Source organism: Coregonus clupeaformis, chromosome 8 (assembly GCF_020615455.1).
Source record: "Coregonus clupeaformis isolate EN_2021a chromosome 8, ASM2061545v1, whole genome shotgun sequence".
Taxonomy (NCBI): Eukaryota; Metazoa; Chordata; class Actinopteri; order Salmoniformes; family Salmonidae; genus Coregonus; species Coregonus clupeaformis.
In genome coordinates, this window is record NC_059199.1 from 53,785,236 (window position 1) to 53,799,361 (window position 14,126).

General features: G+C 45.2%; 1 protein-coding gene across 1 annotated transcript; it reads left to right on the forward strand.

The window, feature by feature from the left end:
* The first annotated feature begins 10,871 nt into the window (after nt 1-10,871).
* On the forward strand, nt 10,872-13,177 carry wu:fd46g04 (endonuclease domain-containing 1 protein). Its single transcript, XM_041884769.2, has 2 exons — nt 10,872-11,292; nt 12,546-13,177. Exons 1-2 carry the CDS (start codon nt 10,990-10,992, stop codon nt 13,050-13,052), a joined length of 810 nt encoding a protein of 269 aa, XP_041740703.1. The 5' UTR covers nt 10,872-10,989; the 3' UTR covers nt 13,053-13,177.
* The last annotated feature ends 949 nt before the right edge of the window (nt 13,178-14,126 follow it).

The window sequence follows — 14,126 nt, forward strand, 5'->3', positions numbered from 1 at the left end:
GTGTTGAGCCCCCTCAAGCCAATGCCTCCACACCTTTAGGGCCTGTACCACGGCTAACAGCTCCCTGTCCCCTACGTCATAATTTCGCTCCGCCGGGCTGAGCTTTTTGGAGTAAAAAGCACAGGGGCGGAGTTTAGGTGGCGTGCCGGACCGTTGCGAAAGTACGGCCCCAATACCGGCCTCTGACGCGTCAACCTCTACCTGAAATGGAAAAGCGGGATCCGGATGCGTCAGCACCGGAGCCGAAGAAAACAGGTCCTTCAGTCTCCCAAAAGCCCTGTCCGCCTCGACTGACCACTGCAAACGCACCGGACCCCCCTTCAACAGAGACAATATGGGAGCTGCCACCTGTCCAAAACCCCGGATAAACCTCCGGTAGTAATTTGCAAACCCCAAAAACCGCTGCACCTCTTTAACAGTGGTTAGAGTTTGCCAATTACGCACAGCTGACACTCGGTCAACCTCCATCTTCACCCCTGACGCAGACAACTGATAACCCAAAAAGGAGATCGACTCCTGGAAAAACAGACATTTCTCTGCCTTGACATACAGGTCGTGCTCCAACAGCCTCCTCAACACTCGGCGCACCAGGGCTACATTCTCGGCTCGGGTAGAAGAGTACACAAGAATGTCATCAATGTACACGACCACACCCTGCCCCTGCATGTCCCTGAAGATCTCATCTACGAAGGATTGGAAGACTGAAGGAGCGTTCATCAACCCGTATGGCATGACGAGATACTGTAATGACCTGAGGTGGTACTAAATGCTGTCTTCCATTCATCGCCCCCTCTAATGCGCACCAAGTTGTATGCGCTCCTGAGATCTAATTTTGTGAAGAAACGCGCCCGTGCAATGACTCCGTCATAGTCGCAATCAGCGGGAGTGGATAACTGTATTTCACCGTGATCTGATTGAGACTACGGTAATCAATGCACGGGCGCAAACCTCCATCCTTCTTCTTCACAAAAAAGAAGCTCGAGGACGCAGGGGAAGTGGATGGCAGTATGTATCCTTGTCTCAGAGATTTGGCTATGTAAGTCTCCATAGCTCTCTTCTCCTCTTGAGACAGAGGATACACATGGCTCCGTGGAAGCGCTGCTCCTGCCTGGAGGTCTATCGCACAATCTCCCTGCCTATGAGGAGGCAACCGCGTCGCCCTCGATTTACTGAACACGATTGCCAAATCCTCATCCTCATACAGGCATCCAAGATGGCGAAGTAGTGCAGTCCTGTTTCTGTCGTGTGTCTGTAAATAGCCTGTAAATACCCTGTTTTTTTGTATTTTTCGTACATATTTCCCTATCAGACTTTTCATCCTTCTACAAAATATACTTTCCTGCAACCCGCCTCACTCAATGTGGAACGGATTCTATTTTTGACTTACCTTTATCTAGAATCTAGAATCTCCAGTTGAAACTAGCTAGCCAGCTAACTAGCTACTTGCTATTAGCCACAGCTAGCGGTGTTTCACCCAGAACATTGGATTTTTTCCGCGGGATTAATTTTAATCACTGGACATTGATCACCGGATATTCGGCCAGTCTGCACAGCGCGTTATCGACCCAGAACATATCAGTTTTTCCGCCGGAATCACTGAATCACTGGACCTTTAACTCCGGATTCATCGCTACCAGCTGGCTACAACAAAACGGACGCTGTGGTCTGGCTAATCATCCTGAGCTAGGCCCATCTCCCGGCTATCTACCTCTCTGTCAACCGGACGGGACCACCTAGTGTTGACACGAAGCCCCGCCGATCCTACACGACTGGTCTGCCGACGAAATCGTCTGATGTGGTTACGACGTTAACCACGAAGATTCCATCCATCTGCTAGCCCTGGCCCGCTAGCACACGCTATCCGTGGCCTCTTACTCACAAGTGCTTCACCACCGGACCTTATGATAACTCAGCTATACAGCTGATATCTGCTGGACTGTTCCTTTTTACGGTACTACATCCTGTTTATGTTTAGCCTCAGCCCAAACATGGTTAGTTTATTGTTGTTTCGGTTATTTCTAATTGTACTATATCACTGTAGACCCCCCAGCCTAGCTAAACCTGCCTTAGATAGCTCCTTTGTCCCTTCCCCCATACACTCAGAGACCGATTCAATTGATGCCTCTAGAGATACTATCTCTTTCATTGTTACCCAACGCTTAGGTTTACCTCCACTTTACTCATATCCTTCCATATCCTTGTCTGTACATAATGCCCTGAATCTTTTCTATAACACCCGGAAATCTGCCCCCTTTATTCTATGTACCCAACGCACTAGAAGACCAGTTCTTAAAGCCTTTAGCCGTATCCTTATTCTAGTCCTCCTCTGTTCCTCTGGTGATGTAGAGGCTAACCCAGGCCCTGCAGCCCTCAGTATCACTCCTACTCCCCAGGCGCTATCATTTGATGACTTCTGTAATCGCAAAAGTCTTGGTTTCTTGCACATAAATATCAGAAGTCTACTTCCTAAGTTTGAGTTATTCACTGCGTTAGCACACTCTGCCAACCCTGATGTTCTAGCAGTGTCTGAATCCTGGCTCAGGAAGGCCACCAAAATTCTGAAATTTCCATCCCCAACTATAACATTTTCCGTCTAGATAGAACTGCCAAAGGGGGTGGAGTTGCAATCTACTGTAGAGATAGCCTGCAGAGCTCCATCATACTATCCAGGTCTGTGCCCAAACAGTTTGAGCTTCTACTTCTAAAAATCCACCTTTCCAGAAATAAGTCTCTCACTGTTGCCGCTTGCTACAGACCCCCCTCAGCCCCCAGCTGTGCCCTGGACACCATATGTGAATTGATTGCCCCCCATTTATCCTCAGAGTTTGTACTGCTTGGTGACCTAAATTGGGATATGCTTAATACCCCAGCCATCCTACAATCCAAGCTAGATGCCCTCAACCTCACGCAAATTATCAACGAACCTACCAGGTACAACCCTAAATCCGTAAACATGGGTACCCTCATAGATATCATCCTGACTAACATACCCTCTAAATACACCTCAGCTGTCTTCAACCAGGATCTCAGCGATCACTGCCTTATTGCCTGCGTCCGTAACGGGTCCGCGGTCAAACGACCACCCCTCATCACTGTCAAACGCTCCCTAAAACACTTTAGCGAGGAGGCCTTCCTAATTGACCTGGCCCAGGTATCCTGGATGGATATAGATCTCATTCCGTCAGTAGAGGATGCCTGGTTGTTCCTTAAAAGTAATTTCCTCTCAATCTTAAATAAACATGCCCCATTCAAAAAATACAGAACTAAGAACCGATATAGCCCCTGGTTCTCCTCAGACTTGACTGCCCTTGACCAGCACAAAAACATCCTGTGGCGTACAGCATTAGCATCAAATAGCTCCCCGCGATATGCAACTTTTCAGGGAAGTTAGGAACCAATATACACAAGCAGTCAGGAAAGCAAAGGCTAACTTTTTCAAACAGAAATTTGCATCCTGTAGCACTAACTCCAAAAAGTTTTGGGACACTGTAAAGTCCATGGAGAATAAGAGCACTTCCTCCCAGCTGCCCACTGCACTGAGGCTAGGAAACACTATCACCACCGATAAATCTACAAAAATCGAGAATTTCAACAAGCATTTTGCTACAGCTGGCCATGCTTTCCATCTGGCTACCACTAACCCGGCCACCAACTCTGCACCCTCTGCTGCAACTTGCCCATGCCCCCCCCGCTTCTCCTTCACACAAATTCAGACAGCTGATGTTTTGAAAGCGCTGCAAAATCTGGACCCCTACAAATCAGCTGGGCTAGACAATCTGGACCCTTTCTTTCTAAAACTAGCCCCGAAATTGTCGCAACCCCTATTACTAGTCTGTTCAACCTCTCTTTCATAACGTCTGAGATCCCCAGAGATTGGAAAGCTGCCGCGGTCATCCCCCTCTTCAAAGGGGGTGACACTCTAGATCCAAACTGCTACAGACCTATATCCATCCTGCCCTGCCTTTCGAAAGTATTCGAAAGCCAAGTTAACAAACAGATCATCGACCATTTCGAATACCACCGTACCTTCTCCGCTATGCAATCCGGTTTCCGAGCTGGTCACGGGTGCACTTCAGCCACGCTCAAGGTCCTAAACGATATTATAACCGCGATTGATAATAGACAGTACTGTGCAGCCGTCTTCATCGACCTGGCCAAGACTTTCGACTCTGTCAACCACCGCGTTCTTATTGGCAGACTAAATAGCCTTGGTTTCTCAAATGACTGCCTCGCCTGGTTCACCAACTACTTCTCAGATAGAGTTCAGTGTGTCAAATCGGAGGGCCTGTTGTCTGGACCTATGGCAGTCTCTATGGGGGTGCCACAGGGTTCAATTCTTGGGCCGACACTTTTCTCCGTGTATATCAATGATGTCGCTCTTGCTGCTGGTGACTCTCAGATCCACCTCTACGCAGACGACACCATTTTGTATACATCTGGCCCTTCATTGGACACTGTGTTAACAAACCTCCAAACGAGCTTCAATGCCATACAACAATCCTTCAGTAGCCTTCAACTGCTCTTAAACACTAGTAAAACTAAATGCATGCTTTTCAATCGAACGCTGCTAGCACCCGCCCACCCGACTAGAATCACCACTCTCGACGGGTCTGACCTAGAGTATGTGGACAACTACAAATATCTAGGTGTCTGGTTAGACTGTAAACTCAACTTCCAGACTCACATAAAGAATCTCCAATCCAAAGTTAAATCTAGAATCGGCTTCCTATTTCGCAACAAAGCCTCCTTCACTCATGCTGCCAAACATGCCCTCGTAAAACTGACTATCCTACCGATCCTTGACTTCGGGCGATGTCATTTACAAAATAGCCTCCAACACTCTACTCAGCAAATTGGATGTAGTCTATCACAGTGCCATCCGTTTTGTCTCCAAAGCCCCATACACTACCCACCACTGTGACCTGTACGCTCTTGTTGGCTGGTCCTCACTACATGTTCGTCGTCAAACCCACTGGCTCCAGGCCATCTATAAATCACTGCTAGGCAAATCCCCGCCTTATCTTAGCTCATTGGTCACCATAGCAGCACCCACCCGTAGTCTGCGCTCCAGCAGGTATATCTCTCTGGTCATTCCCAAAGCCAACACCTCCTTTGGCCGCCATTCCTTCCAGTTCTCTGCTGCCAATGACTGGAACGAATTGCAAAAATCTCTGAAGCTGGAGACTCTTATCTCCCTCAATAACTTTAAGCATCAGTTGTCAGAGCACCTTACTGATCACTGCACCTGTACACAGCCCATCTGAAATTAGCCCACCCAACTACCTCATCCCTATATTGTTATTTATTTTGCTCTTTTGCACCCCAGTATCTCTATTTGCACATAATCTCTTGCACATCTAGCATTCCAGTGTTAATACTATTGTAATTATTCTGCACTATAGCCTATTTATTGCCTTACCTCCATAACTTGCTACATTTGCACACACTGTATATATATTTTCTGTTGTATTTCTGACTTTATGTTTTTTTTTACCCCATATGTAACTCTGTGTTGTTTTTATTGCACTACTTTGCTTTATCTTGGCCAGGTCGCAGTTGTAAATGAGAACCTGTTCTCAACTGGCTTACCTGGTTAAATAAAGGTGAAATAAAAAATTAAATTTTTTAAAAAAATACTCGGGGGGAATGTGCAGCGCGGGCACCTGGTTTGGACTCTCCACCAAGGTCGCCCCCACGGAAACACCTAGACATCGCCCCACACACTGAGCAGACCACTCCTTAAGAGCCCTCTGTTGCCACGAAATAGAAGGATTATGGGTAATCAACCAGGGAAGCCCCAACACCACCGGATACGCAGGAGAGTCAATCAGATATAGCTGAATAGTTTCCTCATGACCCCCCTGCGTCCTCATCCTAAGTGGCGCTGTGACCTCCCTAATCAACCCTGATCCCAGGGGACGGCTGTCTAACGCATGGACAGGAAATGGGGCGTCGACTGGAAGAAGGGGAATTCCTAGTTTCAAACAAAAATGTCGATCAACAAAATTCACAGCTGCGCCTGAATCTACTAGCGCCTTATGCTGGGAATGAGGTGCAACCTGTGGAAAATGTACAGGTAAACAGACGTGCACAACAGAGAGCTCTGGGTAAGTGGGACGCCTACTCACATGGAATGACTCCCCAGTGCGTAACCTGTCGTCCTCTCCCCTAGGAGACCCTCCCCAGCACCTGGCCGCAGTGTGCCCTCCACGGCCACAGTTGGTGCAGGGGACAGCCCCCCTCGGGCTCCTCCTCCTCCTCTCTCTAGCGCCAGCACCTCCGAGCTCCATAGGGATCGGCTCGGAGGTGCTGGAGGGTCGAATGGACGACCCCCACTCGGAACGTCCGCGGGTTGCCAGCAGGGTGTCCAGCCGGATGGACATGTCTACCAGCTGGTCGAAGGTGAGGTGGGCATCCCTGCAGGCCAACTCTCGACGGACGTCCTCCCGTAGACTACAACGGTAGTGGTCGATGAGGGCCCGCTCACTCCACCCTGCATCCGCCGCTAGCGTCCGGAACTCCAGGGCGAACTCCTGTGCGCTCCTCCTCCCCTGTCGGAGGTGGAACAGACGCTCCCCCGCCGCCTTCCCCTCAGGTGGATGGTCGAACACTGCCCTGAAGCGGCGGGAGAACTCCGCGTAGGTGATGGTGGCGGCGTCTATTCCCCTCCATTCGGCGTTGGCCCACTCCAACGCCTTGCCGGTGAGACAGGAGATGAGGGCGGAGACGCTCTCGTATCCCGAGGGCGCCGGGTGTATGGTAGCCAGGTAGAGTTCCATCTGCAGGAGGAACCCCTGACACCCGGCTGCGGTACCATCATATGCCCTCGGGAGTGAGAGCCGACTACCACTGGGTTCCGGTGCTGGAAGAGAAGGACTGGCCGATGGTGATGGTATGGTGTGCGGAGGTGTGGGCACCTCTCCGGTGACCAAACGGCGCAGAGTGTTAGACACCTCGTTCATGGCAGCCCCAAGTTGCCGGATCATGGTGTCCTGATCGCTGATCCATTCCTTCAGCGACTTGGGTGCCGCCGCTGCTCCTGCTGACTCCATGGGGGTGTGTTATTCTGTCAGGAACTGATGTGGATGTGGTGTAGGAGTCAGGCGCAGGACACAGAGGCTTAGTCCAACAGACTTTACTAGTCATAAAGTGACAAAATACAAAACACGGGCCTCGAAACAAACAGAGGCGAGCGATTACGCAAACTGTGCGTAAAAACACCAAACAAATAAACAGAGCAGAAACTCGCAGCTCCTACCGACAGGCGGACAATAACACACAACACAAGACTAACCAAACGAGAAACTTATAGGAGACATAATCAACCAAACAGGAAACAGGTGTACACAATCAGACAAAACCAAACAGACATCGAAAACATCAAACGGTGATAGCTAGTACTCCGGGGACGACGACCGCCGAAACCTGCCCGAACAAGGAGGAGGAGCAGCCTCGGCCGAAACCGTGACATATATTCTTAATTCCATTCTTTTACTTTGAGATTTGTGTGTATTGTTGTGAATTGTTAGATATTACTGCACTATTGGTGCTAGGAACACAAGCATTTCACTACACCCGCAATAACATCTGCTAAATATGTGTATGTGACCAATAAAATGTTATTTTATTTGATATTGCAGAGTTATTAAGGACTCTTATTGTAGATTTGATATTGTTCCTAATGGCAAGCTTTGTGAAATCTCAACAAAGATGCAGGCTATGTGTTATAATGTGCTATAATGATTTGTACCTTGGTTTGTCTTGCTGTTGGTTTTTCTTCACAATAATATAGCAGCTGGATTAATATTGTATTATAATCAAATATTTTTGGGGGGAATGTCGTACAGGAAAATCAAACCATTCAGACCTATTCAATTATTAAATATAGATAATGCTTAAAGATGTTTATCTTCTCCTTAGAAGGTACTCTTTGACCACATTTCTTGTAAACAAATAATGAAATACATGAAGCTATAAAATATCAGAAGAAAAACGATTTTTACTGCTTTTTAATAATGGTTATAGTCATTTGTCTTGGTGTTAAGCAAGAATACATACAAACATCAACACAGCAATCACATCAGAAACCCAACCCAATTTACAACATTTATTCTGGACTGATTGCGGATGTTTTTTGTAAAATAAAATATATATTATTCAGGTTTCATTCTAGCCATGTAGTTTGAAGAAATGAAACACATGCCTATAGAAATATCAAAATTGTGTGCTTCCTTATGTTCAGAACTAGTTTCAATTAGGTAAATGATGATCTAGATGTGGTTTACCCTCTTAGGACAGAACATTGACATAGTTGTGTCGTTCCCACACAATCTGTTCAAATTCACACTGGTGTGCAACCCTGTTAATCATTAACCTTCTGAGATAAAAGGCATCTTTTGGACACCAAAATACTTTCCCACAGTTTGTCCTCGGTGCCACATACAGTGCAAGCATCTGGGCAAACACACACCATGTACTGGTTCGTACAGATGGGAACACATAGGTCACGTTCCAGGTCGAGTACATCGCAGACGTTGCATTCATTCTATCAACCAATGGTTGTGTGCACGTCATCGACTGCAATGTAGCCGGCAGTGGTGTAGTGGAGGGTATATGCAGGTATACGCCTTATACCCAGATATTTTTCAGTGGGCATTGCGCATACACACTTCTTAATCCCCACGATGCGTATCAAAGTAGTGTAGTGGAGGTATACGGCCTATCAATTAATATGGCTGATGGAACAGATCAGAATGTTTTTGTTTAAAATGTTGATAAACGATTATTTCTTCAGAATTTCAGCGCAGCAATGTGCACACAGCGGTAGGCCCAGAACTGTGGGAATGTTCCAAAATGCAATTTGCGGGGGAAACACAACATCTGTTAGTAATTTAGAGGTGAGATCTAAAGATGCAACAACTATCATTGTTTGCTAATAAGACTAGGATAAAGCCTTTGGCTGCTAGATAATGAAAGAAAGTTGAAAGAGAACCAATAGGCTGGAACAGGAGAACACATATGAGGAAGTCTTTATAAAATAATTGCTTCCATGCTTCTATGTTGGGATTTTGGCTATAGGCTACTTTCAAACAAGGTAAGACATGCCTCATAATATGAAGCATAATGTCCAGGTTGCAAACAATTAAAGAACAGGAAAAATATAGCAATGCTAATGATAGGTCTAACCATCTTCTGGCTTTCCCCAAAATTAAATGTTAACTAGCTACAAACTGTCCTATGCCTACCAGTGGCCATTTATTTTGCTTTACTCCATCTCAAACACTGCTAACCAAACAAAAGTGCTAGGTGACTGCACACTTGAATTAGAGGTTAATCTAGATTTATTAACTTTTTACCAGACCTCAAAAGTGGTCTCCGGATGTGGTTTAAGCATTGTTGTGGACATAGAACACTGTGTGACTTAGAGAGCGAAAACCTGAAAATAATTGGACAAATCAGAATAATGTGAAAAAATGTCTGACTCGGTTCACAGCCTCATTTATCTTGTTTCAATGGTAGGCCTACTTGCACAGTACAGCTTTGGTTGGCCTGACTGTGAAAGACCAATATAGGATTTATCATTTTAGGTAATTCTGAGTGTATGTCACTGTTTCTCATATAATGTTTTATACAGGGTGCCTTTGGAAAATGTTTGGCAAAATTAGAGTATCTCCAGGCACCACTACACCACTGGTAGTCGAACTTAACCATAATGTTGACCATGGGAGACTTCCAGGCTTGACAGTATTAGGACGTGCAGGAAAACATGCACTAGATGACCAAAAGTATGTGGACATCTCATTCCAAAATCATGGACATTAATATGGAGTTGGTCCCCCCTTTGCTGCTATAACAGCCTCCACTCTTCTGGGAACGCTTCCCACTAGATGTTGGAACATTGCTGTGGGGACTTGCTTCCATTCAGCCACAAGAGCATTAGTGAGGTCGGGCACTGATATTGAGCGATTAGTCCTGGCTCACAAAAGGCGTTCCAATTCATCCTAAAGGTGTTCGATGGGGTTGAGGTCAGGGCTCTGTGCAGGCCAGTCAAGTTCGTCCACACCGATCTCGACAAACCATCTCTGTATGGACCTCGCTTTGTGCACGGGGGCATTGTCATGCTTAAACAGGAAAGGGCCTTCCCCAAACTGTTGCCAGAAATTTGGTAGCACAGAATTGTCTAGAATGTAATTGTATGCTTGTAGTGTTAACTGGAACTAAGAGGCCTAGCCCGAACCATGAAAAACAGACCCAGACCGTTATTCCTCCTCCACCAAACTTTACAGTTGGCACAATGCATTCGGGCAGGTAGCGTTCTCCTGGCATCCGCCAAACCTAGATTCGGCCGTTGGACTGCCAGATGGTGAAGCGTGATTCGTCACTCTAGAGAACGCGTTTCCACTGCTCCAGAGTCCAATGGCGGCAAACTTTACACCACTCCAGGCGACGCTTGGCATTGCGCATGGTGATCTTAGGCTAGTGTGCGGCTGCTTGGCCTTGGAAACCCATTTCATGAAGCTCCCGACGAACAGTTCTTGTGCTGACGTTGCTTCCAGAGGCAGTTTGGAACTCGGTAGTGAGTGACAGATTATTTTTACACGCTTCAGCACTCAGCGGTCCCGTTCTGTGAGCTTGTGTGGCCTACCACTTGCGGCTGAGCCATTGTTGCTCCTAGACATTTCCACTTCACAATAACAGCACTTACAATTGACCGGGGCAGCTCTAGCAGGGCAGAAATTTGACGAACTGACTTGTTGGAAAGTTGGCATCCTATGACGGTGTCATGTTGAAATTGCATTGCTGTGTGCTCGATTTTATACACCTGTCAGAAACGGGTGTGGCTGAAGTAGCCGAATCCACTAATTTGAAGGGTTTTGCACATACTTTTGTATATATAGTGTAAGTGGAGAGCCTGTGGTCCTTCTCACCAGAGAACCTCCGCCCAGTCACAATTTTATCTCCACTAGTGCTGACCGACCGTTATTCACCATGGGGCTCCGGTGTGGCGTTTTTGTTTTGCTGTTGTTTCCTCTGCTTTCCCATGGGGAAGTGACCTCCTTCACAAAATGCAGTCAGTTCTTTGTGAACCATGTTCCTCCTACGGTTCTCAGTGATCCTACGAACAATAATCGCTACCAGCAAATATGCCAGTGTCTCCTGGACAATAATAATAAACTGCAATACTTCTATGCCACACTCTACGACACCAAGAATAAGATTCCTGTGTATTCTGCCTACGAGCTTCAAAGTGCAGACATTGAACGAAAGGACTATTGGTATATCGAACCTCAGGTAGGCATATCATTGTATTTACTGACATGTATAGCATTTGTTTTCACACCTTAACATTTTTGTAACAGTTTGCTTGAAGTGGGTATACAGTACATAAGGCATTCAGAAGGCCATTATGAGTGTTGCAGTATTTTCCATAACAACCTTCAATACACATTTATTCAATATCATTCAAAAGGAGTTTTCAAACTAGATCTTTATTTATCCATTTTACAATGTACATTGTTTTTTTTTACTGCCACAGTACCCAACCCTCTGACACAAAATAATGTAACAGGCGCAGGTTGTCATTTATTGGGATGACTCATGCACTGGAGGCAGCTCTGCAGAGTGGGCAATAGCTGGCACAGCCACAAAGTCATAAAATCTGATTTTATACCTAACCCTAACCTTAAACCTAACCTTAACCACAATGCTAAACCTAATGCCTAACCTTAACCTTTCATTAATTTTTACAATATAGCCAATTCTGGCTTTGCAGCTGACCCATCTAGTGAAAATCGCTCGATTCTGTCTCCAGGGCAAGATTCATTACAATAAATGTCAACATGCTTAACAGGCTGGGAGCAGCACAGGGTTAGCACAGGGTTAGAACAGGGTTAGCTGTCAGTGACTGTTGTACATCCTCTCTGATGATCTCTCAATTTGGCAGAATGCCACTGGGTAAACATTCCTTAGAAAATCATCATGAATTATCATATTCAATTCTGTACTTTTCTTAGACGATATCCGCAAGAAGGCGGATCTGAAGTAAACAGAGTACCTTGTCTAGAGCGAGTTCTGAAGCACCAGGCATACAGCATGTTCTCTGTCTAGATAAGCCAAAAACGTGTTTTTATGGTATATTGGGTTATAAAAATAACAATGTCTGTTGTACAATGGATACATAAAGATCTACTTGAAGGGACAATTATTTTTGAAAACTCCGTATGAATGATGTTGAATAAATGTTTTATGAAGGGTATTATGAATGATGATGCAATACCTATAAAGGTGTTAATGTCTTGAGTGTACCCCCTTCAAGTAAAGTGTAACCTAAATGTCTATATATTAATGTCTATATATATATATTTTCAAACATACAGTATTTTGTGCATTCACCAACAAGCTACACAGACAGAACAATGGTATACATTTAGTATTTTAAGTTTTACGTGCATGTCACGCAAATTGCTTCATGAATTTCCACAGACTGATAAGACTGATAAGAAAATGTGTTGCCTGTAATCAATGACTTTCCTTGACTCTCACAGCTCGATGGTGGTAGTCACCTCTGCATGAGCGGACTGAACCAAATCCCATCCAACAATAGGGGTGACCACCAGGCCTTGAACCGAGACTACGAGAGCTCTGGCTACGACAAGGGCCATCTCTACCCCGTCCACCACACCTCCACCCATTCCTCCATGCTAGCCACCTCCACCCTGACCAACGCCGCTCCCCAAGACCCAGGCTTCAACCGGGGCCAGTGGAGGGTACATGAAGAGGACCTGGTTAAATTACTGAATAACGCCTGCTCCAAAGCCTATGTGGTCACGGGTGTAGTGCCTGGTGACACCCAGATAGGTGATGGTGTGAAAGTGGCTAAGTACTACTGGAGCGCATACTGTTGTGTTAGGGAGAGTGACACTACAGAGTCTGCAGGGTATGTTGGTCCTGATAACAATGGCAAAGTGCAAACGTTGACTGTGAATGATCTGGAGACTAGACTCAGTGGATATTATGGTTCACGTTTCTATGTGTTCCAAGGTAGATGCTAATGCTATATCAGCTAGCTAATGCTAATTTAATCTTGAACAACACTATAATTGTAACAATGATACATTTGACTGTTTTTAACACAAATTGTATTTTTGTTCAATAAAATACCAACTGTTCATCGTAATATGACAGCTGTATCTCCAGTATGTGTGAATTAGTTGACTTAGACAATGACAAGGATACTATTTTATGTAAATTAATATTTAATATAAATACTTGAGAAATATTCTGTAAATATCAGTAATTGATCATAAACATTTTATTATCTATTACATCATGTGTACCGTTCAGTAGATTCAATTCCTTTATATTTCAAGTCACATACTATCAAGTTTCACGTTTTATTAGTCGTATGTACAGGATACACATGGTATAAACCATCCAACAAAACGCTTACTTGCAGGTTTCTTCTCAACAATGCAACAACAATAACAAATAATACAATATTAGAATACGAACATAAAGTAAATGGCTCAGTAGAATATAATAAATATGTTAGCATCAGTATAATACAGGAAAGCACAATTTATAGTCCAATATTTACACGTGTTTCGGGGAAGGGGGGATTGGGGGGCAAGTGTTTAAATTGTGCAGTATTTAGCAATCATAATAAGAGTCTGGTAGCAGCAGTTGTGATGTGTGTGTAGCATGAATGTGTGTCGTCCAAAAAGTTATACTTTTGAATCATCTGTCCATAGAACATTCTTCCAAGTCTTGATGATCATCCAGGTGCTTCCGGGTGCTTTTTGTCAAACTTGAGTCAACTTTTTGGACGACATGGGTACCATTATGCCTGGCAAAAACCAAACTCTGCATTCCACAGTAAGAACCTCATACCAACGGTCAAGCATGGTGGTGGTACTGTGATGGTTTGGGGATGCTTTGCTGCCTCAGGACCTGGACGACATGCCTTAATAGAAGGAATCATGAATTCTGCTCTGTATCAGAGAATTCTACAGGAGAATGTCAGACCATCCGTCTGTGAGCTGAAACTGAAGCGCAGCTGGGTCATGCAGCAAGACAATGATCCAAAACACACAGTCAAGTCTACATGAAAATGGCTAAAAAGCAAC

Bases quoted from the DNA above. Each gene is read 5' to 3' on its own strand.
- wu:fd46g04 (XM_041884769.2), top strand. From the start codon at position 10,990: ATGGGGCTCCGGTGTGGCGTTTTTGTTTTGCTGTTGTTTCCTCTGCTT. The intron at 11,293-12,545 runs GTAGGCATATCA...TGACTCTCACAG, and splicing joins ATTGGTATATCGAACCTCAG to CTCGATGGTGGTAGTCACCT.